The sequence below is a fragment of the Lissotriton vulgaris genome, chromosome 7 (assembly GCF_964263255.1).
Source record: "Lissotriton vulgaris chromosome 7, aLisVul1.2, whole genome shotgun sequence".
NCBI lineage: Eukaryota > Metazoa > Chordata > Amphibia > Caudata > Salamandridae > Lissotriton > Lissotriton vulgaris.
Window position 1 is genome coordinate 659,765,919 of NC_141695.1, and position 27,688 is coordinate 659,793,606.

The 27,688-nt window shown below is 45.0% G+C and overlaps 1 protein-coding gene across 2 annotated transcripts in view; it reads right to left on the minus strand.

Moving 5' to 3' along the window:
- COX11 (cytochrome c oxidase copper chaperone COX11) overlaps positions 1-27,688 on the minus strand; it is a 118,471-nt gene that overhangs the window by 60,502 nt on the left and 30,281 nt on the right. The window contains exon 3 of one of the 2 annotated variants that reach the window (XM_086930860.1): positions 23,085-23,193. The exons of the other annotated variant lie outside the window; for it this stretch is intronic. Within the exon in view, the coding sequence (XP_086786986.1) occupies positions 23,085-23,193 (109 nt within the window). The remainder of the gene's footprint in view (positions 1-23,084; positions 23,194-27,688) is intronic. 2 annotated transcript variants of the gene reach the window in all.

The window sequence follows — 27,688 nt, forward strand, 5'->3', positions numbered from 1 at the left end:
AACATCATCTGCGCCAGCTTTTCACCCACGTACGACGTGCACGGCAGCCATTTTAGGCATCATGGTCTCCCTGTCCACGATCGATCGCCAGCGCGCCCCTCTGACCCAGCAAGCTTCCTCCGCGCACCCTGGCTCCCCCTCCCTCCCCCTCATGAGCATAACCCTTCTGCATGACCCTGTCCTTGGGAGTCACGCCAGCGCCTGACCAGCACCTCCTCTCCCCCATGAATGCCCCTCTGTTGATAAACCTTCCCTCCACGCTGGATTGTCCACGCGGCATGAATACCACTCCTTTGATGACCTCTTACCCCATGTCCGACTGTCCACACAGGTCCGAGGCCATTGCCTAAGCCGGGAGATACCATTTACTGCCCCTCATTGTATGGAATCGCCCCTCTTCAAAGGACACACTGTTGATCAGGGCCTCCCCACCCCCTGGGATATGATCAGGCGCACACATCCTAAGACTTGGCGAAACACTCAGCTGCGTGATGACCCCCTCCTCTTATCAGCAGGTTGAGGACCTCTATTGTGAAGGTATATGGGGGTGGGATTGACACGAGGATTATGGGGATGTCTTTTTCCTTGCTTCACAATGTTATGATTGTAATAAAGAAAGGTCACATGCCATAAACCAGTGTATAAGAGGCCAGGCCTCAGAGAGGCTGTTAGAGCACCTCGAGACGATACCTTGTTGTCCGATCTGATGTGTTCTGCTCCGTCGGAATAAAACTTCTGTTTCCTGCCTTCTGGTCTCCGGCGCCTGCCTCATTGCTTGGTAATTTGAATGGTACAAGGGCGGTTAGCGCCGGGCAAATCTTGAAAAAGGTCATAGCCCTACCTTTTTCCACAATTGGCGTCCCAAAGCGTGGGGCCCATCAGCGACACGTGGATCCAGTGGGAGAGGTCCCGACGACAGAGTGAACGACTGCAACGATCGGGAAGAGCTCGTGTCCGATAGACCCTCGTCTGACAGCCGATCATCCCACCTTCACTAGTTCCGAACAGACCTCTCTCGAGTGATCTACGGTCCTGACTGGGAACCATCAGGAGTGCCACGGACATCACGAAGAAGAGAGGACGATCAGGCGCTGGATTCAGAAGACAGGAAACCGTCCATGCGGTCCGGGTAAGGTCGTGTAAACACGACGAACTGAGGAATAATTGTTTTGTTTGGATAATACTAGTATTACGCTTTGTTGAACCCTCTGGAGATTCACCGTCTGCAAACGGAGAAAACAACAGGCTCTCTCTTTGCAAGCAGTGAAGGATAGGTAACGCAGACTTTTGTCCCCATTGGAATCCGTCGTGCCTATCTTCCTCCCCCACTGTTTTCCCGAACTGTCGTTCGGGGATTATTGTCTGGAGATTCTTTGTCTGCAAACAGGGAAGAACAAGGTCTCTCTTTGCAGGTAGAGAAAGGGCGGGTAACGCAAACTTTCCGTACCCACTTATTCTCCCCACAGATTGTTTGATTGACCGTACATTAAGTGTTCGGTATTGGTTCTTTTTGAGGTATTCACGGCCTACAAACAACGTAGAATAGAAAATTCTGTCTAGTCTTTGTCCGCCGTGATAAGATAGGTAGTGCAGACCTTTGTCCCCGTTGTAACCCCTCATGCCTATCTTCTCCCCACTGGTTGGTAGCCTGTACAGCCCGGACCGCTTATTAGAGATGAACCATCCAGCTCCACTGTAGGGCACCCCTAATAAGGACATGTTCACTAAGCATGGACTAGTCGCTATAGCTTATACTAAGTTATGGCATAAATATACAAAGAAGAACCCTGAAAGTCAGTGGCCACTGATAGGTTCCTTTGACGATCATAAAATAAAAGCATTAGAAATAGCGCTTCAGAAAAATAAGACCACGCCCACTATGCTCGACAGTATCGGCATGTGGCGCAAGGAAACGGAACAACGAAAGAAAAGAGAAGAGGCAAAAATAGGGAAAGAATTACGAAAGGCAGCCCACCTAGCCGCTAAGCAACTAGAAGAAGAAATAAAAGAAAGAAAGAAAGCTACACAAAAGCACGAACCAGGGTCGACAGGTCAATGTCCTGTTAGGACCCCCTCTGCGCTCTACCCTGAAGTGCCCTCCAAACAACGGGCGAACGATGAGTTACTGCTAGGTCCCCCAATCATCTACATGCCCCCTCCATATGCCCCCTGCCAACCAAGTTTGCAAGGCCCGGGTGCGAGCGAAAGTGACCTTAGTGCTAGTGCACCAGCTGTCACGGCCTCTGCACCAGCCACATTAACAACATCGTCAGACGACCCTGAGGCTAGCAAACAACCACCAGCCAGACCAAATAGGTTGAGCAAAGATGAGCGGGATGGGATCGACAAAATAGCAAAAACTTTAGTAGAACGAAGGGAAAGCGAAGAATACACAATGAGCATATATAATTCACATGCCGACAGCCACAGACGGCATTTCATTTTGCGATTCAGCTACCACACCCTGAACGCATATGAAGATAGGTATCAGAGTAAGGGCCCCGCTAAACTAACAAAGCTGTATAGGAAGATTGATGTTGGAGATGGGACTGAATGTGAGGCGACGGAGCTCTTCATGCAGATGCTTGAGGTCTTCCGCCACCTCATGGAGCAAAAACCAGAAACCAAGGTTACAGTCCCTGAAACGACCTCAGTAGAAGTAGCCAATACTATGATGCCCATCAGAGAGGCGGCCCCTTATTGGATCCCACCACGTGGCCAGGGAACAAGCGATGATATTAACGATGCAGATGCAAAAGGGAGAGTTGTGTACAATTGGGTTTACCAACCATGGGACCGACAAGATATCCTAACCTTTAAACAAACTCTGCCCGATTTAAGAAAGAACCCGACAGCATTTTATACCGAATTAGGCACAGCCTTGGGTTCAACGATAATGACTTTAGCGGACATTGACTTGTTCTTCGGGTTATGCCTGCCAGCTGACGTGTGGAAGCAAATCCGGAAGGCTGACCACACGGATCTGTTTGGGCAAACCTGGGACCAACTCGGTAAACTAGATAGACAGCGAGAGTCAGGAAGGAAACCAGTAAAGGACATACTAGAACTTCCAGACAAACTAGTTCAGAAGTTAAAGACGCTGATCCCAGAAAGAAAGGTAGACTGGTCGATAGTCACGGCCTGTCGACAGAAACCCCAGGAAGACGTGTCAGAATACTTCTCCCGATTCGAGACAGTGTTCTCCGACTACAGTGGCCAAGACATGACCACCGCAACCGGACAACACCTGTTCGTACAAAATTATGTAAAGGGCCTATCACAAGAGGTCTCCCAAAAGCTGCAGACGAGTGAGAGTAGTTGGGGGGCCTCCAAACCCGCAGCTATCCTTCAAATGGCTCAGTATTACGAGCACCAGAAGAATGAGAATGATAGGGCATCCGAGAAAAAGAAGAAAGATTTGAAAGAAAGAGTGATGATAGCCCAGATACAAGGTATAGCGGTCAGACGGGAACCCAACAGGGGGAACTACCAATCGACCACCCCCAGAAATATACCTCCTAAAGATCACACCCCAACACCCCACACTGGACGTAGAGACATTAGCAATGACCAATGCGCCTTCTGCAAAGGGTTCGGCCATTGGAAATCCCAGTGTCCGGTTCTGCTAGAGATGAATAGAAATAGGGACTCCAGGGATGTGGCAGGAGGGCCGAGAAATAGAGTACAAGGACGAGGGCACACTAACGACACCAACAATGACAGATCAGGGAGATTGAACACATTTGACCGTCCTCGGCAGAACCAATATCAGCTGTCCGAAGGTGAAAATACCCCCGACTTTGCATAGGACTGCCAGGGGCAAGGGAGGGATCCAGTCGAGCTCGGTGTTGACCAGCAAGGTCCTTACGTCACCGCTAAGGTCCTGGGTACAGAGTCTCCATTTTTGGTAGACACTGGGGCGACACGTAGTGTGTTATCGAAACGACTGATTCCAAGGGCACCCTTGTCTGGCTCACACATTACATCGATAGGTTTCGATGGGACGCCCTCCACTAACCCCCTGTCCGTACCTATCACCTTCGACCTAGAAAGCAACACCACTGACACGACATTTCTGCTCTCCTCCAACTCCCCTGACGCCATTATGGGTATCGACTTACTGAAACATTTTCGAGCCACCATTAGATGTTCCCCGGATGGAATCCGAGTCATCCTGTACGACAATCCGGACACACCCAAATCTTGCCCTGCACGACACATGTGCTCCATAACTGACGCTGACCTGTCTTTACTTGACACCCTGCCCCCGTACCTATGGGCCAAAAATGACTCTGATGTGGGACGAATGATGATTGACCCTATTCATATAACTGTAAAACAGGACGCTATGCTCCCGAAACTCCCACAATATCGGATATCCCCCGAGGGCGAGAAGGCACTGGTAGCGATCATCCAGTCTCTGGTAAATGCAGGAGTGGTTGAAGAAGTGGTTAGCAACGTCTGCAACAGCCCGATCCTACCTATCGTTAAGAAACAAGGTGAAGGAGATGAGAAAGCGTACCGCTTCATCATCAACCTGCGAGAGATTAACAAAGTGGTTGTACCCCAATACCCCGTGGTCTCGGACATCACCACCATTCTGACCCTCATCCCACCCACTGCCACCACCTTCACTGTTGTCGACCTTAAGAATGCGTTTTTCTCTATCCCCATCCATCCAGACAGCCGTTACCTCTTCGGCTTCACCTTAAAAACCCGCTCGTACCGGTTCTGTAGAGCTCCCCAGGGGTACACTGAAAGCCCGAGCATTTACAGCCAGGCCCTCAAAAGACAGCTGGATGCCTTCCAGCTACCAGATGGAGTGGTGTTGATCCAATATGTTAATGATATCCTTTTGGCTGCAGACACCACCCCCCTCGCAACCACAGCCTCTGTCCAACTCCTACACTTTCTTGCAGAGAATGGCCATAAAGTTTCCAAAAAGAAATTACAGTTCTGCCAGCCACAAGTGACATACCTAGGCCATCTCCTGTCCAAAGAAGGAAGGAAACTTACACCCGACTGAATCCAAACCATCCTAGACACCCCCATCCCAAAAACACAAAAGCAAGTCCGCTCTTTGGTTGGCCTAACTTCTTTTTGCAGACAGTGGTTACCTAATTACAGCCTCATTGTGAAACCACTACTTGCCCTGTTGACCAAAGATGTCCCCTTCCCGCTTCCTTGGACCACTGAGTGTCAAGCCTCCTTTGAGGAATTACGGGATGCGCTCTGCTCAGCACCCGTCCTAGGAACCCCGGATTACTCCAAACCTTTCTCCCTCTTCACTCACGAAAGGGAGGGGTGTGCATTGTCTGTCCTAACTCAGTCAATTGGTCCTAAGCAGCGCCCTTGTGCCTACTTCTCCGCCACTCTTGATCCTGTAGCCAGAGCTTTACCTGCCTGCCTTCGAGCAGTAGCTGCCGCTGCTGTCTCTATCCGTCAGAGTGAGGGAATCGTACTTTCAAACTCCCTCACCGTGTTAGTACCCCATGCAGTCGACACCCTTCTGAACCGAACCAAGACTCAACATTTGACTAGCGCACGACTGACAGGGTATGAACTGACGCTGCTTGCGCCCCACATCACACTAAAGAGATGCACGACTTTGAATCCTGCCACATTACTGCCCCTGCCTGAAAATGACCCCGACGTTCCTCCCATACACGACTGTGTGACCCTTACGGACGAACAAACTAGGAGTAGAATTGACCTCCGAGACACTGCTTTCACTGACCCCGATGGAGAGCTATGGGTAGACGGCTCATGCATCAAACTCCCAGATGGCACCACTTCAGCTGCCTACGCAGTAACTACAGCCCGAACAGTAGTTGAAACAGCCTGCATCACACAACGGTCTGCCCAGGCGGCAGAGCTGATAGCCCTCACGCGAGCATGCATCATAGCCACAGGGACCACCGCGAACGTGTATACAGACAGCCAGTATGCCTTCGGGGTGGTCCACCATTTTGGACTCCTGTGGAGGGAAAGGGGATTCCTGACGTCCCACGGCACCCCCATCCTTTACGGAGATTTGGTTTCTGCCCTGATTGAAGCTGTTCTCCTCCCCAAACGACTAGCAGTGATCAAATGCCAGGCACACAAGAGGGTGACAGACTTAGTCGGACAAGGGAATGCACTAGCCGACATCACTGCACGAACAACAGCTGAGAATAGGGTGGTGACACGCATGTACGTGACCAGGTCACAAGCAGAGAAATGGACTGACGCAAGAGAAATGATCAGAGACATCCAGTCGGCCAGCACCCCCCACGAACTGACTAAGTGGGCAGGGGTGGGTTTGAAGGATGATGAGGGCTGCTGGCGAACAAAAGACGCAGACAAATGGTTACTGCCTGACTCATACCTGATCCCCATACTGACTATGGCTCATTCCCCCGCACACATAGGATCTGCACCCATGATCGAACTCATTTCCACAGTCTGGCACAACGACAAAATCCCAGACTCAGCCAGACGCCTAGTCCAGCAGTGCCTCATCTGTCTGCAACACAACCCCGGGAAAGGAACTGTGGTACCCCGGGGAGGGTTTGGGACCCCCAATCACCCCTTTGAGGTCCTTCAGATGGACTACATCCAACTAGAGAGATGCCAAAGCTTGAAGTATGTACTAGTCATCGTATGTGCCTTCAGCAAATGGGTAGAGGCCTATCCAACCCGTGACAACACTGCCATGACCACTGCCAAAGTACTACTGAAAGAATTCTTCCCTCGCTATGGCCTTTGTCGAATTTTATGGAGCGACAATGGCCCCCACTTCATAGCTGAGGTTATCCAACTAATCCTAAAGGGGTTGGGGGTGAAACAGAGATTCCATGCAGTCTTCCACCCCCAATCCGCCGGCCTGGTGGAACGCCATAATGCCACGCTGAAGCTGAAATTGTCAAAAATAGTGGCAACCACCGGACTTAGATGGCCAGACGCTCTCCCTCTGGCCCTGCTATCGATGCGCTCCACTCCCACCAAGCATCATTTGACCCCCTACGAGGTTGTATTTGGGCGACCGATGAACCTCTGGACCGCACCCAAGCCGACCTCCATTCATGACGTCCCGGACGTCCTACTGTCTGATTATTTGTGCAAATTAACTAAAACGTTGTCTGTCATTCATCAACAGGTGCAGCAGGCCATCCCCGATGCTTCCAGGGGCCCCGGCCACGACATCCAACCGGGAGATTTCGTGCTAATACGAAATTTCCAGCGGACCAAGAGTCTGGAACCCCGGTGGACGGGCCCCTGGCAAGTGCTGATCACCACACGAACGACGCTTCGAGTGAAGGGGAAGAAGCACTGGCTGCACGCACATCATTGCCGGAAGGTCTCTGCGAATTTGGCCACGACAGAAAACGTCAACACCCAAGAAGAGCTCCTGAACAAGGACCGACCGACATTGAACTGTTATCCCGATACTGGGGCACTTGAACTTGCAAAATTCTCTGATCCCACTGTGCCATCCAAAGAAGGGTATTTCCTGCGTCGAAAGGAGGGAGCTTCGGCTAAGTAGGCCACGGACTAAGTTGAATCTCAGAACGGTGACCTAAGCACAACCAAGGGTTGCCGGGAGAGAAGCTAAACGAAGTCTGTGGTTCTGCCCACTACCGAGTCCCTTGAAGGTGATGGAAGCGCCAGATAAGAAGATGATGGAAGCGCCAGATAAGAAGATGATGGAAGCAACAGGAAATACCCATTATAGAAACCCAAAGACTGACAATTTGCACAAATCAAAGACAATCGCCCTTTTTATTGCCTTCCTCTTCTGCCTCCTCCTCATGACCTCCTTCTGGATTCTGGAGGGAAGCACACCGGCTCATGAGACATTGCTACCTACTGCACAACCAACACTCCTGAAAGAGCATCACCTAATCCCTCTGTCGCCTCAGCTGCGAGAAAGGCGCAGGGAATTCTGGAACAATTCCTTCGTGCAACTGCTGCACCAACACAAACTTGCTGCAAATGCCACGAACTGCTGGATCTGCGGGTTGCTCCCGCATGCCACTGGACACTCCATCCCCTTCATCCCTTCTCCTTTCTCAGTTCACGGCTCCTGCCTCGCCTGGTTGATCCTCATGCAAGAGAGCCACAAGGACAACGCCACCTCCGGCCAGACAGTGTCACACTTCTACTCTGATTTCTGGCTGAACAAAACGGAAAAGACCTCTGCTGCCTTGTGTCCTGCGCTCACCGGCGCCACCTTCCTTAAAGACATTCCAGCCAAAGAACGTGTTGAAGTGCAGGTGCTCCACAATCCGGCTAGATCCACGTTCTCTCATCTGCAGAAACAAACCACCGCCACTCTGACTGTGGCTCTGTCTGTTATTAATGTCACAGGTCTTGTGTGTCTCGAAGGCCAGGGAACGCAGCTGGTGGGTCGCAGTTCCTGCCGAATCACCAGAACATTGAACTCAGTTGACCCCCCTTCTTTTGTTGCTTCTCCAAACATGTACTTTGTGTGCGGCACCAAAGCTTACACCTGGCTCCCGAAAGGTTGGAAGGGTATCTGCTACATTGCCTTCATCCTCCCCCCCACGTATGTAGCCCCTGCTAACCATCACCGGCAGAGGCGTGCAGATGACATGGAACAAGCCGACTCCACTGGAGCTCAGTTCTTGGATGCGGCAAAGGGACTTGTTCCTCTGTGGGGCCCAATGGCAAACAGCCGCGCTATCCGACACCTGACCCAGGCAGTAGAAACGACAATCAACATCACGGCTGGCATCCTCGCTAACAACACGGCGGAGCTTCAGGCGGTCCGCCTTGTGACCCTTCAGAACCGCCTTGTCCTAGACGTGGTCCTAGCCGACCGAGGGGGAGCATGCCGCATCATCGGATCTAGCTGCTGCACCTACGTGCCTGACAACTCGCCTTCCGTCTACAAGGCAATTGAAAACCTCCACAGACTTTCCTCGGAGGTTCACCAAGAACAGGAAGGATGGTCGCTTGGAAGCTGGTTTTGGGACACTTTGAGGAACTGGGGTTGGAGGTTGTTTTCCTTCATACTGATACCTGTTGTAATATTATGTGGGTGTTGCTTAGGTATCCAATGTCTGCCATCCTTGTGCGGCCTTGTTTCTAACTGTATGTGCCCAAAGACTTTGGACTTCCGAACTGAGCACATGAGTCCCCTCTACGAAGTAGAGATACGTGGCCTTATGGGGATAAATACGAACTGACAAGTTGGCGAGACATGTTAAAAGGGAGGACTGTGGAATTTTAGTTTGCGAGCTAAACATCATCTGCGCCAGCTTGTCACCCACGTACGACGTGCACGGCAGCCATTTTAGGCATCATGGTCTCCCTGTCCACGATCGATCGCCAGCGCGCCCCTCTGACCCAGCAAGCATCCTCCGCGCACCCTGGCTCCCCCTCCCTCCCCCTCATGAGCATAACCCTTCTGCATGACCCTGTCCTTGGGAGTCACGCCAGCGCCTGACCAGCACCTCCTCTCCCCCATGAATGCCCCTCTGTTGATAAACCTTCCCTCCACGCTGGATTGTCCACGCGGCATGAATACCACTCCTTTGATGACCTCTTACCCCATGTCCGACTGTCCACACAGGTCCGAGGCCATTGCCTAAGCCGGGAGATACCATTTACTGCCCCTCATTGTATGGAATCGCCCCTCTTCAAAGGACACACTGTTGATCAGGGCCTCCCCACCCCCTGGGATATGATCAGGCGCACACATCCTAAGACTTGGCGAAACACTCAGCTGCGTGATGACCCCCTCCTCTTATCAGCAGGTTGAGGACCTCTATTGTGAAGGTATATGGGGGTGGGATTGACACGAGGATTATGGGGATGTCTTTTTCCTTGCTTCACAATGTTATGATTGTAATAAAGAAAGGTCACATGCCATAAACCGGTGTATAAGAGGCCAGGCCTCAGAGAGGCTGTTAGAGCACCTCGAGACGATACCTTGTTGTCCGATCTGATGTGTTCTGCTCCGTCGGAATAAAACTTCTGTTTCCTGCCTTCTGGTCTCCGGCGCCTGCCTCATTGCTTGGTAATTTGAATGGTACAAGGGCAAATCTTGAAAAAGGTCATAGCCCTACCTTTTTCCACAGGGGGGGGGGAGGGGGGGGTGGTGGTTCAAAGGAGAACGGCAATGTGGCAGCCGGTAGCGAGAGCCTCCGAGGTACAAAGGTCGTGCAGGCAGGGCAGGAAAGGCTGTGTAGTGCAGGTTTTGGCAGCGATCTAGGCGGGCAACCAACAGGGGGTCAGTCAGGCAGCGTACAGCAAACAGCCATGTGGCTGGGCACTGCTCTTCAGTACTGGCGTTGTCGGCAAGGTCGACGAGTAGTAGCTGGCCGCCAGTGCGATTACCGTTACTGCCGTGGTAACACAAGATAAAATGGCGGCCAATGGCGGGGAAACCGCCAAAAGTTCAGGATCCTCACCACTCCGCGCTGCTGTCGGGCACCGGAGGCTACCGCAGGAGGGAGGCGGGCCTCCCAGTCTCGTGGCAGCCCAGAACCGGAGGACGCCCACCCCAGCACGGCGGCCCAACTGTAGGCGCCAGTGCCCGACTCGCCCCCGTCCGGGGCAGCCGCTACTCCAGCCCCTGGTCTCGGCCCGCGCACCAGGCCGCAAGGCAGCGCGCGGCCCAGGACCTCAGAGCCGGCACGGGCTAGCCCCGATGCAGACAACCGGGGAAGGCGAGCTCAGGCACCCGGCACCCAAGCGGGCCCCGGCCCGTCGGCGCAGCGCCCCAGCACAGGACTAACCCACGATCCAGGCGCAGGGAGAGCGGCCGCCGGTGGGGTGGCGACCCGCTCCTCCGCCGTAACGTCTCCTCCCGGGCACCCCCGAGTCCAAGTCTGGAATCAATCGGCAGCAAATCGCCGCCGCTGCAGGATGGATGAGGGGAGCGGTGTCAACGACCCCTCAGGCCCTCAGGATGTCGTGTGTAAGTTGCCCGGACAGCGGAGCTTCAAGCAAAGGCGGCCATCTTGGTCGCCTCCGTGGCCACACCCCCCTTTATGTCATGTTAATAGAGCTTTCTATGATACTGGACCTGTTTACCTCAGAAAAAGGTATTCTCAGTATGCTCCCAATTGTACTCTGCACCCCACTGAGGAGTCTCTAATGGTAATACCAAAGTTTAATCAGATAGGTATCACAGGCAGGACCTTCGTGGCCTCAGCTGCGGAAATTTTGAAACTCTACCGGTCACAATATGCAAAACATGCAAACAACAATATTTACAGAAATTCTTAAAAACCCGGATATGCTCACAGTAGTGTTTCCAGTGCTCTAGTCAGCTCCAAGCCCCACTTCAGCACCAGCTGCTATATGAAAGGGGTAACCCAAATAATCAAAACGCATCTGGGTAAATAAGTACATGTTGATGTTTGATTAATGTTTGTGAAAAAATTTAAAAAATGAATTGTTTATGATATGAGTGTATATATGTATATATAAAGAAATCCGCATTTTTTTTTGAGAATTCCCTTCTTCCCCTTTCCTTTTTCTTTGCATAATAGATACATAAAAAACGTTTGCTTGAACTGCCTTTTGTTCATGATACTGATTTATATATGATTAATCTGGAGAGTGGACCTCGTCAGAAGGAATAATCTGAGTTTTCCTTCGAATTACTGTGTGATACATATTTGTTCCAACGCATTGTTTGTATTTGCATCCACTTCAGCACCAGGACAACTTTATCAGTACTTGAGCACGTTATAAAATCTCTAACATAACAGAAATCCTCCCCATTCCAACATATTTCAGGTCTAACACCAGTTAACATTTCCCATTTAAAGAAGAAAAAGTTATGTTCATTGTTGTTCAGGGCCAATGTATTTATTATCAACAACGGCGGTTTCAGAATAGAATATTTACAAATAAGTGTCTGCCCTCATGATCTTTTACCTCTGAACAGCGTGAAGGAGACTCATCTATGGAACAGAATCACCACCGCTCTTGGGTTATTATTGTTCCCTGCAAAAGCATTAACCGCCCAACTCAGACTGCCGTCATTTAATACGTTCTGTCTTATTGATGTGGGTCTCCTCTAAATCGGTATATCTCACATTTTAAGTACTGAAGGAACCAGGCTCCCTTCATGGAGTTATGAAGACAGTTTACGTTTAAGCAAATGATGTCCCAGCCTCCCATTTAGTTTTTAGAGAGGTGCTGGTCTGGTTGCCATCTCAAGGCATGTACACACTAAACTCTTCGCGTGTTGCATTCTAAGCGACAAAAGTGCTTTCCCATGAAACTTGCGTCCCGGTAGCGAGGACAAAGGCAGGTATTTGCATGTACCCCACAAGAGTAACCCTTCAGGTGCCCAACTATAAATCCAAGTAGATCTCACATTAAATAGCTCAAGGTATAGAGAGATGTGAATTACATCAATTGGTAACCAATAAATAAGTTTACAGCTCTAAATATGAATATCGGGGAGACTATAATCTAGACCCGATAGCAACCAGGGGATAAGAAGAATGGATGAAGTTGAAGTGTTGTGATCAAAATCTATCTGTGGAAATCAGTTTGCAAGAAGTCAAGATACTATACTGGTACTTTTTAGAAAGAGCTCAAATGGGAGAGTTACTGAAGCGTAGCAATAGTGGACCATGTCTAAAAAACATACGAAATCTAGGGCAAATTAAGAGTTACTACAAAAACGAACTAAGAAAGAGCAAAAATTCAGGTTGAAGTATGGGCTGATCAATGAAGCAGCTGGCCATGATGAAGAAATACTTTTTCTGAAGGTCAGAAGCCTCATTAAGTCACACACAGCATGAGATTACTAAACCCAGGACCAAGCACACACATCTCTGCAGCAAATATGTTTTGCCATAACCTCCAAATAGGGCAATTTTGTCAACAATCTTCAAACGAAAGAGAAGATAGGACCTAGCTCTAGGAAGGAAAACACCTCGATTTCAAATGCATAGGTCAATCAACAAAGCCCTAGAACTCACAAGCTCCTACTAATACACCCCAGGATCAAAATATGTGGGCAAAGTGAAGAATGCGGTCAGGAGTAAAAACAATTGGTATGTAATTCCGTCCTTTTTTCTACCTAAACTGAGGATCTCCCAATTCAAGGGATGGGGAGCTCGTTCCTGAAGATGGTACATCCACACTCTCAATAAAGTCCCCTCCAACACAGGAGAAACTGTCCCTTAACTGGTTTGTCCATTATACCATTCCTTGTCAAATGTGATCATGCTACTCCTCAAGGATTGATAAAACTGTATGAAGCACAGGCCTTGGTGCATGTCAACATATATGGGGTTTAATAACTGAATGGATTTAAGTTTGTGAACTAGTAAGTATTCACGTGGTAGCCTAAGGTAGACTGCGGTTAACATGAGTAACTTTGCTTCACGCCTTTAACAGGTTAACAGTGATTGCATGTGGTCAATCGTCACATACTTCCTACTGCTCATATTATAATAACCAGAGAGAGTTTTCTATTTCCTGCCACGCAAGAGGTAGGAAACTGCTTGCAGAATGGTTTTTACAAGTTCCTATCCAGTGGAATGAGAAAGACGACACAGCAGTATTTGTATGCTTCTAATTAAACTTGTAGAACCATTGTCTTTTGCCTAGTGTAACAAATGAAGATCTGTGTGGGAAAGTGCACTCACTTTCTACCTAAACGTTAATCAATGGGAATGATATAAAATACCATAGGAATTATGGTGGTGCTAGTAGAACGACTGGTTGCTATGGAAACCTGCTGAAAATAGGGGCCCCAATTTCACTTGTAATTAAAAACATGCATTTAGGGCTGGGGAGCTTTACATGATCTGACAAATATAATAGATTAGTACATCATGCTTTGAGGCAGCTAAATAGAATATAGATAGGGATTCGCTTATGGTTGTGTGAAGAAAAATACCCCATGTGTCACGCCTAAAATATCCAGGGGCAAGTTCCGGTCAACATTTGCCCTAATAAATACCCAACAGAGGATTATCCGGTAATGCTAGCTTCCCGTGTTCTCCAGACAGACTCAAAACATAGCATATTGATCTTGTATGCACTTCAATAACTGTACTTTCTTTCAAACCACCTCACCATCTTAGGAGAAGAGAGGGCAAGAGGGAAGTTCGGTCTGCACATCTCAACTGAATACCTGCAATTCATACTTCACTAAAAAGATGTGTTGATAAGTGCTCACACACACACCTTTTTACTGTCAACTGCCTGCAATGTTGGGGTCACTGTTAATGGAGCCCCTAAACTGTTGTATTACACTTTGCATTATTGCTGCTAACGAACCATCGATCTGTCGTATGACGCCTGACCTCATTTGTGCCTGATGAACTACATGCTTGGTGCGCTACGCACTGCGTTATTTTTCCCTTGCAGATTACATTGTAACGTGATGCATTCCTTTTTTTCTTCATCGCACAGTATCTAATTATAACGTGGTGCAGTGCATTATTTCTTCATTGCACAGTACATTATTGTAGCGTGACACATTGCTTTGTTTCTTCCTGGTACTGGGCATGCTGGTAGTGATACGCATTACATTATTCCTTCTTTTGCAAAGTACATGACATTGCCATTGTTTCTCTGATGCACAGTACACGAGAATATCGTTACGCATTGCAGTATTTCTTTTCTTTTGCAACGTATGTGATTCTAGCAATATGACTTGCCTAACCTTTGGAAACGGTTAGAAGTGAGCCTATCTGTTGGTTAGAAGTGGTGGATGGGATTAGAACCTACCAACCCACCGGAAGGAATACTACCCATTCTTATATGTTGATTTTGTATCATGTGGTCATATCGTATAACTTCTTATATAAAGATTATACTCATTTTATAAAAACTTGTGTGGAATCTATTTGTGGTGACATCATTGGGTTGCTGTGAGTGTGGTTGCACATATTGTACACTTGTGCCTTGGAGATAAGCATGGCTGCTCATGGTGACCAGGGCTATCTCAGACGGGGTCCTTACTTAGCCTAACGTTGAAACGAGGGGTAAAGGACTCCCGCCTCCAGCATTTGGTGGCGGCGGTGAGGGATAAAGACCCCCACTTCCAACAGTCATACATTCACCCCAGTACAGAGAACTGTGCATAATTCCATTGTTTTTTTGCTCACCATGCCATTCCAGTTTGAGCCCAGCCATATGCAAATCAGTCTTGACCCTGCGCACAATGGGAACAGCCCAGCCCGAACTAAGGCCAGGTCCTCCCTGGACTGGAAATATGCTTCTCTTAAGCTTTCCTAACTGTTGATATTTTCTAAAGTATTTGTACAGTTCATTTACAAGTATTTATATGTTGCTATGTATTAGACAAAAATAACTACATCCTACGGTCTTTCTTTGCACACTCCTGCATCCCAGTTAGATTGCCACATAGTTCACTTTACAAAGCCTACTGACTTTGCAGTAACAAAATACAAAATTGAGTAACACTCTCCATGTTAAAAGAATAAACAGTAATTTGCTAAACGACATAGCCTGACATTTAACATGTTTAAAGCGTAGAACATGTGACAAAATAAAAACAAAATTTGAAGGTATCCAAATTGTTAGTTCAAATTCTGAACTCCAGCTTGGTTATTTTGGGAGTGCTGCAGCACCGCTTGCAACCCTTTTTCCAGCATCAATGCCAACTAATTGTTATACGGACGATGGTTTTGCAGGACTGATTTGCCTTAGACATCTTACTCGCAGAAAAGGCTGGAGAATGCAAAATGCTTAAAATAACTTATTACTGTACATACATGCATACCAGACAAGAGTATAAAAATAGGTAGTTTCGCAAAGAACATTAAAATTGCGTAAATTGAAAACAGCAAATTTATTTGAAAAATTTGGAGAGGGGGTTATCAAAATTGGAAATTGGTTTTGAACATCAGGAAATGGTATATTGAAGGCTATTTTAATGCCAATAGTGATAGTGGGACTTTGTCTAATATTTCTTTAGGCACTATTTTTGAGCTGTATATATTTTGCAAGAGAAAGGAAATGTTGGAAAAGAAATTGCATTAGCAGTATCTGGGTTTGAGGGGCATTATGAAAGACAATTACATGAACTCTGAAATTCAAGTGCTTGAAAAGAAAAAGACTAGACTGAACTGACTAAAAGTGCACTCTGAAATTGGCTCACATGTGAAACAGAATATGTGCTTATAAATAAAATCATCAGACAGGTGATTGAAGAAGTTAAAAAACGTAGGTAAATTATTAGCTTGATAAGAAAGTGTCAATATAAACGTTAGAGAAAGTGTGCTTTATTACAAGCGTAAAAAGATAAAACAGTTGCTTATTTCTGCAGAAAGTTTCCATCTCTGTTGTTCTTTCACTGCTAGGCCTCAATATTTTCTGTTACTCCTTCTTTTCTGTTCAATAAAAAAAATGCCTTTTTGTAAATGCTGATTTCACGTTATAATGGAACTGTAGAACTTAAAATCATTGTGAAATGTGCTTGCTGCACTAGGTATTTCTATCCTTCCTCACACCATATGACTTCATCATAAATTAGATAGTTACCTTTGCAACATGCTTATAATGAACAAGTACATAGCTATAGATTAGAGTCTCATGATCAAACCAGAACGTGATAGATATTAATGTTTCATTTCATAGAGCAGCCCATTGTTACCCAATGGGACACTAAACAGCTAACAGAGTAGGCTTGAAAAGGTTCTCAACAGAACCTTTCTATATGTATCTTTTTGTAATACGCTGTAACAATATTCAAATAACATGTCAACATAAACGTTCACCGTAGGAATTAAGACAGAAAATGACGGACCATTGGAAGTTCCTTTCCCATTGGCTAGAGATGATCCAATATTCAGAGTTGCAACATGTTTTGTGCTTTTCTATATAGTATGTGTCCCTAGTTAGAGAGGTAAGGTATTCTGTGCACATCTTTGCCCCCTGCCACGCCCTCTAGCACTTGACTGTGCTACTCTTGCCAGAAGGTGCTGTGAGCTACGGCTGGCAGTGATATTCTGCTATTCTGACTCTTTTTTGGAGACTTTCGCCATTCTAATGAAGGCTTCTGCTGTGATTATTTCTTTCCACTAGTGTTAATGGTTGCAACTGTAGCTGTTTCGGAACCCGGCTGACTTTTCAGAGCTACTGTTTATGGGGAGTTTGGCCCCCTATATCTATTAGCCGGTTGCTTCAAACTTTCTCTTGCTCTTTTCCAATGGAACTGTTTATGGGTTATGGCTAGGATAAGTGAAATAGTTTTAGATTAAAATAGGCATTATTTCCTTTACAGAACACGCAGTTATTTTGCAAGCAAACTAATTTTCTTGATATTTCTGTAAACAGACTTATTTTTTTTTATTGGTAGTATAAGCAGATTTAAAGTACAGTTTACACAAATATAGACATATTTTACACAGAGTGATACAATTATGTCCTTGCTTGATTAACACTTCATGATAATATCTCTTTCGTTGCTTTTTGGATGTGCAAACAGTTAACACAGGGGACTAATATCTCAGGCCATCTCATATGGGCCATGTTGTATGAAGAAACCTAAGTTTACCTGTCTGGTGCTGCCTCTGCAGGCACAGAAGTGTCTGTATCCGCTAATTGCAACCAATTTACAAAAGGGCCCCAAATATCCTTCGGTCTAGATGCCACAGGCATCAACTCCCAAAATGCCGCCAGCTGCTCTTGACAAAACGTGGTGTCGACTATCCCGTCTTTTATCCGGGAGGGGGCGGGGTTGCTCGATCCCAGGTCATAGCTATTCTACACTTTAGCAACAATAATAGCATGGCTAACAACCTGCGCACACACACCGGGATCTCCCTCACGTACCAAAATATCCCAATCAGTGCTGTAAGCTGAAGAGGTATCATGAGTATAACGGTTATAGTTTTAAATACTTCTGTCCAGTATTCCGCCACCTCAGGGCAACTCCAGGCCAAATGCAGAAAAGTTGCCTGTTCTGCATGGCCTTTCAGCACTTCGCGTTAGGCCTGAGTCCCATAAGGGACAATTGTATAGGAGTTCTGTAATATTGATTAAGGAACTTGAAATTAATTAACCTGAGTTTGTAATTGGGAGACAATTGTTCTAACTGCGCAGAGCAGAATTTCCATTCTTCTTCTGTTATGTGCGGTTGTATCTCGGTATTCCCTCAGTGTCAGAGTGATCCCAGAGTGATGTGTTTCAATAGAGGTGTACAGCAGAGTAATTAGCTTTTTCGCTCAAGTGCCTGATGAGTAGGTGGGGGTCTGTAAATGTATTGTGCATCTGACGGCACACCGCCCGTATGCAGTAGTAGAGCAGGGTATCGAAGAAGGAAGGGGGCGGTGTGTCAGTTGGCGCCGGCGGCTCAAGGAATCACTCCTCCCAGTATAAATCCTCGAACTTGTTGATACTTAATCACCTGGCCCTTATTATGGCGCCTTGGTCTTCAAGTGCGGGCATTAATGGAGTTTTAGCAAGGATTACCGATGGGGCACATAGCGTTGGCATTTTTGCCCTACGTCTAAGATTATCCTAAGCCCATCTTACTGTGGTACCACCTGTGTGACGGGTGCGCTTATAGGGTTGGTATAGTGCACCTCTAACGGAGTAGGCTCCACTCTATCACACTCAACCGCAACATGTAGCTGGTAGAGGGTCGGATGTATCTAAAAGTGCAAGAATTGCGCCTGGGCACAAAAAGCGTATAAGGAAAAGTCTGGTGCTCCCTTTCCTCCCTTACTCTGTTGGAGTGTCAATGCTTCCCAAGCAATCCTGGCCTATCCTCCCGACCACACCAATGAAGTCAGCAACAAGCGAAGTCTAGTAAAAAATGCCTGCGTCAGTAGAAGCGGGACGTTTACAAAAATAAAGAGAAACTTGGGGAGGACAACCGTTTTGGCACCAGCTATCCTTCCCGCAAGTGATAGTGGAAGTTTAGACAAAATTATAATTTTCCCAACCAAACCACGTAATGGCATGACCCAGGTTCATATTCCACGCTTCCTGGATATCACTGCTTAGCCAGATTCCAAGATATTTAATAGGACCATCTGACCAGCTAGGTGGATAGTCTACTTCGAATGGAATTGTGCCTTCAGTCAGTGGATATAGCGTGGACTTTTTCCAGTTTATTTGTATGCTTGACAGACCGCCACGTTTTGTTATCTCGCGCAATACCGGCTGCAAGTTTGTTTGAGGGTTTTTAATGTATTATGTTACGTCAACTGACAGTAGCGCTATTCCTGCAGGGAACGACCTCCTCATTAAGCACTCAAAAATAATGTTCCTTAGGACAGTGTTTTGTTCCTTTCAATAACGTTTTATTCAGAAATTTCAATTGTTTAGTAAATCATAAATTCTTCAATATTGTAGTCATCTTTACAAATCAAAATCAAACGCCCAATGCATTTCGGGCAATGTGCCCTTCTTCAGGAGCATAGTATTCTGTTGAGAACAAAACAACTGTAATACGATCATTTGAACAAATGTATGCAAAACAAATTATTTTTAATCATTTTACATCGAGTCTCTCTCTTAGAGTACCTTATATCCCTTCCTGATATAATACTTACAGCTCAAGCACAATCTCCGTAGACCCATGAGTGAAAAATCAACATAAAGGTTGGCGTGAAGGGCATATTAATGAGTGAACCAGTCATGTGGCACGGTCAAGCTTAATACATTGCTGTGGGTTAATTGTGTGAAACAAACGGTACATCGATTTTAATACCTGGATTGTAGAACGTCACATCGGCTAAATGGAGTTTCAATGGTAGCCGGTAAGAAAACATGTGAATAACCTGTAAAACATATGTAACCATAGTTCAGAACTGAAAAGGTTGAAGCGTACCAAAATCGTGAATTCGAATGAAAAACTTACGTACCGATGTCAATAAACAGCACGAAGCTTGTAGTGTGCTTTTGAAATTAGTCAAATCGTTATCCTAAAACATAAGTAAGACGGCGTGTTGGGTTGCGGTATGTGAACAAGTATAGCACACACATAGCGTGTTCTTGTAGTCGCCCATCGTTATGCTTAGAGAAGCTTACCGTAGTACAAACGGATTTCAAAGTGAAGGTACCGCCGGTATCCTGAAAGGTCCCGAACGACGGTGAAGACGTGGGTAAAAAGGAACCCGCGGAACTGCTATATTTAACCCGGAAGTTCCTGTCAACAAGCGAGGCTTGCAAGTCACAAACATGAACAATGGACTGTTTCGTGGAGAAGAGTGCACCATCCAAGATGGCGTAGCTCGATAAAAGCGGAGTGTAGCAAAAATCGTGTATTTGCAATTATATGTTACTGATCAAAAATGATTAAAGGCACAGGTCGATTTAAGTCAGCAAATTGTACTCAGAGAGTATAAACGCAATACTCTACTGTCAAAGATAATAGTCAGAAAGTCATAGTGTGTGTGAAGACTGTCAGGATTTTTAGGAAGCACAACCTCAAAGTACATGAAGTAATGTTACAATTCGTCAGTGGAAGAAATCCATTTTATTCTTAATAGTTGAGAGTACGGCAAATGTCTCTTGAGTGAGGGTTGGTGAAAGCTGTGGAAGTGCAACAAATTGTTGCGGTCTGTGGCTTTTGTGAAAACACTAGTGTCCAATTTCCCATCATTTTTTGTGATTTGTACATCCAAAAATGATATTTGTCTTTTGTATGTTGTGTGTAAATTTTATTCGATCATTTACATGATTAAGGCCTTCTATTGCGTGCAACAGTTCAGGTTGTGTACCTTTCCAAAGGATGAATATGTTGTCAATGTATCTCCTGTGAAGGACAAGATTCTCTGTCCAGCACTCCTTATTCAAGATGTTATCCAGCTCAACCCGGTACATAAACAAATTTGCATACGCCGGCGCGGCGCAATTGCCCATAGATGTTCCAGAGCTTTGAATAAAGTATTGATCTTCCCATGTAAAATAACTATGGTATAGTATGAAGTTCAGTAGTTCCCTAATGAATACTTTCAATACTTCCTCCATGTCTGATGTCATTAAGAATGAGGCAGTAGCATCCAGTCCCAAATTATGGGGGATTGACGTATATAAAGCTTGCACATCAATTGTGCATAGAAGCATGTCATTAGTGAACTGTGATTTGTGGTTCTCCAAAATGGTAAGGAAGTGCGTGGTGTCCTTTATGTAAGTAGTCATTGATTGTACTAATGGGTGCAAGTGTTTGTCAAGGTAATGTCCAATGGGTTCATGAATGGAAATTATTGTTGAAACAATAGGCCTGCAAGGTGGGTGCGTCGGGTGTTTATGCACCTTAGGTAGCATATATATGTAAGGTGTGGATGGATTCATTTTGATGAGATATTGTTTCTCTTTCAGTCCGATAACCCCCATTTCCACAGTTTTATCAATGAGATTTGCCAGTATTTCCATAAATTGTTTGGTAGGATTTTGATCCACTTTGTAGTAGGTGTTACTGTCATTTACATGTTCATTAACTCGCTCATTGTAAAATTCAACGTCCATGATAACGAGGGCTCCTCCCTTGTCCGCTTGGTGGAATGTAATTTCAGAGTTGTTGGACAAATTCTTGAGAATATTCTGCTCAGTTTTAGATAGGTTACTGATCTTAGATTTTGGTTGTTTGTAAACTTTTTCAACTTCTTTGTGGATGATTTTTTCAAAGGCATCAAGCACCTTGTGGCTTACCGGAGAAATGTATTTGCTTTTGCTCCTAAGACCCATAAGGGTGTCTTCAGTGATTGGGATGACGTTTGAAAAGAAATGTCGTAACCATAATACCCTCATAAATTTGTATATGCAGATTTGTGTGTCTAGTAGGTTGGAGTGAAAAGTAGACACAAAGGAAGTTCCTTCTTGTAATACGTTCATTTCCCGCGTCTTCATCGTCGTTCGGGACCTTTCAGGATACCGGCGGCACCGTCATTTTGGAATCCGTTGCTACTACGGTAAGCTTCTCTAAGCATAATGATGGGTGACTACAAGCAACACGCTATGTGTGCGCTATACTTGTTCACATACCGCAACCCAACACTCCGTCTTACTTATGTTTTAGGATAACGATTCGACTAATTTCAAAAGCACACTGCAAGCTTCGTGCTGTTTATTGACATCGGTGCGTAAGTTTTTCATTCGAATTCACGATTTTGTTACGCTTCAACCTTTTCAGTTCTGAACTATGGTTACGTATGTATTACAGGTTATTCACATGTTTTCTTACCGGCTACCATTGAAACTCCATTTAGCCGATGTGACGTTCTACAATCCAGGTATTAAAATCGATGTACCGCTTGTTTCACACAATGAACCCACAGCAATGTATTAAGCTTGACTGTGCCACATGACTGGTTCACTCATTAATATGCCCTTCACGCCAACCTTTATGTTGATTTTTCACTCATGGGTCTACAGAGATTGTGCTTGAACTGTACGTATTATATCAGGAAGGGATATAAGGTACTCTAAGAGAGAGACTCGACTTAAAATGATTCAAAATCATTTGTTTTGCATACATTTGTTCAAATGATTGTATTACAGTTGTGTTTTGTCCTCAACAGAATACCATGCCCCTGAAGAAGGGCACATTGCCCGAAATGCATTGGGCGTTTGATTTTGATTTGTAAAGATGACTACAATATTGAAGAATTTATGATTTACTAAACAATTGAAATTTCTGAATAAAACTTTATTGAAAGGAACAAAACACTGTCCTAAGGAACATTATTTTTGAGTGCTTAATGAGGACGTCGTTCCCTGCAGGAATAGCGCTACTGTCAGTTGTTACTTGGCTCCCACGACCCAGAAGGGAGATCTCATTGAGCACCAACATACATTTAATTCACAAGATTTGAATTTCAACACAAATACGAGTGCGAGGATTCGGTCACCACTGTGTTCATTATGTTACGTCATCGCCATATTGCAATAAAAATACTTATTTGACTAACCTAAATAAAACAAACATACAGACAAATTTCTTAATGAAAAAATTAAACTTTAAACTTCACCAAACCTCTCATCACTGACTGAACATTAAATACTATAAGTATTTGGCATTGACCTGAAGAAGAAATTGGCATGGAAATTGGAGATTTTCTAGTAAATTTCAAGGTGAAGCTGTTCATAAATATTTTATGAGATTTGTGCACTCACAGTACCTTTAGCCAGTGGAATGACACAGGCCACATGAAGCAGTACTTGGTCCATTCTCCACGGCATTGACTAAGATTCAGAAGTCCAAGAAAAGCTGAAAGCCAGTAGGAGCAACTGACCAATAGGAAGCAAGGAAATGAGTGACACGGTAAGTAAAGGTAAGGAATGAGCGGGTTCTAAGCCCCTTTTTAAAATGTTCTTGTTTTCATTACAATAGATTTTGCAAGCACTGTGTAGGCGAAAACTAAACAGTAAAAAATAGAATATGTACCATCACATGAACATGGCTGTGTTATACTTGCAATACAAAATGTACAATTTAAAAGCATTCAATGATGCAGCTGCTTTAGTAGACCTATTTTTAGACAAGCCATTCTGTTGGGTCATGAATTCATTAATGTGATTATTTGTGAAGGAGGCACAAATAAATGGCTGCCTAACCAACTACTCAAATCACAGGCAGCGACAATGTTATAATGTTACTTATACGTGTAATAGCATCAACTTTGAAAGGAGTGAAGGAAAAATAAAGAGCCATTATTTAAAGTGAATACAAACAAGTATTTGCAATGCATTAGCTCACGCATTATTAAAGTTTGAGCTATTGGCATTGCTAAATAATGCAGCACCAATAGCTCAAACTTTGATAATGAGAGACCTATTGCATTGCAAATGCTTGTTTTGCATTTTGTGTTTGGGGGCAGAGTTCCGGTAGCTTGTACTTCATAGCGATTGTACACGGCTGACTCCTTATTGTGTCCTCTTCACTCTGATACACACCCCTCCATGCTACTCTAATAGAATCCGCTGTGCTCCACTCTCCTAAACTCCGCTCTAGTCGACTCACAACTGCATTTGATAAATCATTTTGTGACCAATTTTGTCTATTTAAGAAATAAATGAGTGCAATGAAAGGCCATGTTCACGAAATATATTGATCAAAAGAAATAAGTATGTTTCTCGACGATGACTAACAACTGTTTTTTTTGTTTTGTTTTATTAAAAAGCGATGGTTGCATTTTTTTAATACATCAGTGTGTAGAGACACACTTTTTGCTTATATATTTTCATGCTCATAAACCACTCAACAAGTCCGGAGAGGAAGCTTTTCTGTGGATTCCAGGAATAAAATCCGGGCCGAGAAGAATTCTGTAGCATCCTTTGAAAGGTTCACCCCTCCAGAGGAGCAGTCCTGCTCCCAAATACTAACATGATTATCACTGCTGTAATATCCGCTTCTGAGACCCTAATAAACACTGGGATGGCGGGGCAGCGGGTCCTGGAGGCCTCTGGGTAAAGGCACCCTCCCTGGCCCGAGCTTACATGTGCGTGGGACACCACAAGCTTCAGCAGCTATAGAGCTACGGATGTGAAGCACGTAAAGGGAAAATTTAACAAAAAGCAACGTTGTCCCGCAGCAGTGCAGTGAAGTGCAGCACGTAATGTGCCGACGGTCACATGGCGCACAGAGCACATGCTGTCACTCACTGGGCAGTGCCAGTGACTGATGGAGGCTGACCCGCTCCCCCACACCGCATCCTGTGGTGGGCACAGAAAAGGTACCAATGGAGGAAGGGGGCTGGCCGAAAGAAGCCCCACCCCACCCCCGCCGCTTAGATTCCGATATAAATATTGAGCTAAAACGTAGGATTGTTACAGGCATGTCATATGAATCCAGAAAAGGGAGGGTCTTGGGAAGTTCTACCTACAATCATGTACTTGAGATAAGGTGTATAAATGAGGTCTGGTGGTTCCCTCGAAAAATAAACAAATGATACAATTAGAAATACATGCACTGACGCACACATGCAATATTAAAGTTTTAAATATTTAGACGCGCAAAATGTTTCAGCAGATTTTTGAGTGCTATTTATGTATTTATACAGTTAACGTGTGTAGAGTGATAAAAAACGAAATCAAAACACATTAGAAATATTAATGAAGGTCGAACATTACAAAACTAACTTAAAATCAATTACATGCTTAGACAAGCACGGAAGGTCTGTCGGCAGCAGGAGGAGGCGCGCGCGCACTCCGCATGGCAGACATTGGCCGCGCCGCACGGCGGTGAAAGTGGCAGGCTGGCAGCAGGGGGCGGGGGCATGGGCGATTTCCTTTCTGTAGCGTGCGACCATATGGCGCCACCAAATGGCGCCGCGCACTCCCGAAAGGAAATCGGCAAGATGTGAACGCGTTGCATTGCAAGCAATGCAACACGTGCACTTCTTTGCTGCAAAAGCTCTGCCGATGGCATTAGGTCCCCTACTATGCAACGCATGGGCGTTGCATAGGACGAGACCTAAAAAAGCACATTTAGAACCAGCTTTGCATCTGAAGAGATAGAAAATATTTTACGTAGATGTGAACAATGTGCATAGGCGTCATGCAATAACTGAAAATGGTACAATAGGTTGCCTCATTGCCCCTTACCGTATGCGGAGGTTGGTAGAAGCAAAATGTGAGTGATAATTACCAGACCTATGAATGAAGCGCGCTGACCAAAAGCGCCTTCTTTCTTATATATTATGTATAATGTTTCGGAAAAACAATAGTCTAGAAAGACTGGCCCAACCAATCATGCAATCAGTGACAGTCTCTTTATGAAGCAATACAGCCCCACATTGAAAGAAATTGTACTATCTGTGCAACAAAAAAAAATAACCACTTTAAAATAAAGTTATAATATTTAAGAGAAATCTGATTAATGTTAATCGGACATATAAGATAAACTGCACTAGCCACAAGACTCTACTATTAAGGCAAGTAAGAATGTAATGTTCGATTAATAAAAATCATTACAACATCACAAAATCACACAAAAGTTAAAACACAATAAAAATGAATTCTACTAGAATGCCCCATACTGTTTATTTTCGAATGTGGTGAAGCATTTAACGAACCTATAGTTTAACTGAATGTTGGAACCATCTAAACATACAATCATGGCGTAATCGCAGGCTCTAATGTTCACCACAATAAAAAGAGGTTTAAGAAGTCAAATTATACCCTCTTTGAATTCAGTGCATGTGTATAAACAGTGTAAAGCCAATTCTAGATGACAGCAGCCAAATCTGCAGCCAGGAATGTGATCTTTCGGCTTCCACCTTTGTTGGGGACAACCCAAATGTGGCATCAATTTTAATTTACTAAAATAATGCTGTGTTCTGAGCAGGTTGGATAGATTTATAAGATTAGGAAAAGAGTGTTGTCTTAGCGGAAAGAGGCCCAAGTTACTGAGGCCCCTCAATGTCATAGTAAATGACTAGATGTGATGTTCGTGTGGTTCTTGGACTACAGAGCAAGAAAGAATGAAAACACAATCATATTATTGTTTAAGCCTAAATGTCAGTGCCAGCTCTACAGTGTGGAATCTACCATATAGAAAGAAATGCATAAGGGGTTTTCAGGAAGAGAACTGTATGGCTTAATTCCTAGACTCCTTTCTTTAAAATCAATAATTGAAACATGGACATCTGGCACCTAAAGTACAAAACAGAACAATTGAACTCACGTGTGATTTCAAAGCCTTGCTTTCTTGGCTTATCTCAAATTGTCCTAACGTTACTCCTCAAACTCCTTAATTCTCTATTTGGATTTCCACTTATGTAAATAAGAAAAGAAGATGAAAAACTGCAGTGATCATGCCTCCTAAATTTACTGCCCATGTCATAGGAAGCAGTGGTTGCATCTGGTGGGCATTGTTTGTTACAGGAGGTAAAAGAGGCCAATACCATATCATTTGTTTCATAAACAAATTAAAAAACCTTTTTTATTAGCATTTATATTAAGAACAACCATGGAAAAGCAGTGCAGCATTGTACGATAGTTTTATCAAATGTTTTTGTTATAAGCCCACCTTTATTGTTACACAAGCAGTACAGCATCATAATTCCAAAGAGGAGTCGTTAGTTTAGTTCCATCCACAACACCCAAATATGCCCATGTTTTTGCATGCAACCTTGCTCATCATGTACTTGCGCCTTCAATAACGTACAATGGTCACGCCCGCTCTGAATTTAGACATAGATGGAGCTACTGGTGCTCTCCAGTTTTGTGTGATATCTCTGTTAGCTATAAAAAGCCCTGGGCCAAAAAAAGCCTTCATATATGCTGCTCAACTAGTAAATGTGTAATGTGATGCCTGGGTTCAGGGAAATGGTGTGTCTTGTCTTGTGACTTCAGACCTGCCCCTCAGCACTGATCCCCAGTATCTCTGAACCAGTCAGAAATTCCATACCAAATGTAATACGTTCTCTTTCTCATCCTGACACATCAGACAAATAGGGGATGACGACTTTCCTATAACCTACAGTTCCCCCTGATATAGTATAAGAAATGTAAATATCTGAATTTTTTTCACAAATGGACTAAGTTCAGGGATACAATAAAAATGTGCAGGTAGAGCGGGCGTTTTGGGGGCCAATCACTTTATCATTTATAGAAACTGAATACGAAGCGTCTCGCGACTAAAGGCTTCTATCTTTCAGATGACAAATTCATCGGCCAGTATATCGGGCTTTGCACTGTGGAAGCATTTTTGGCGCGCTTTTAATATGCATGCCAATATTCACTTTGAAGTTGTTCCAGGATATATTGTCTGACATTCACT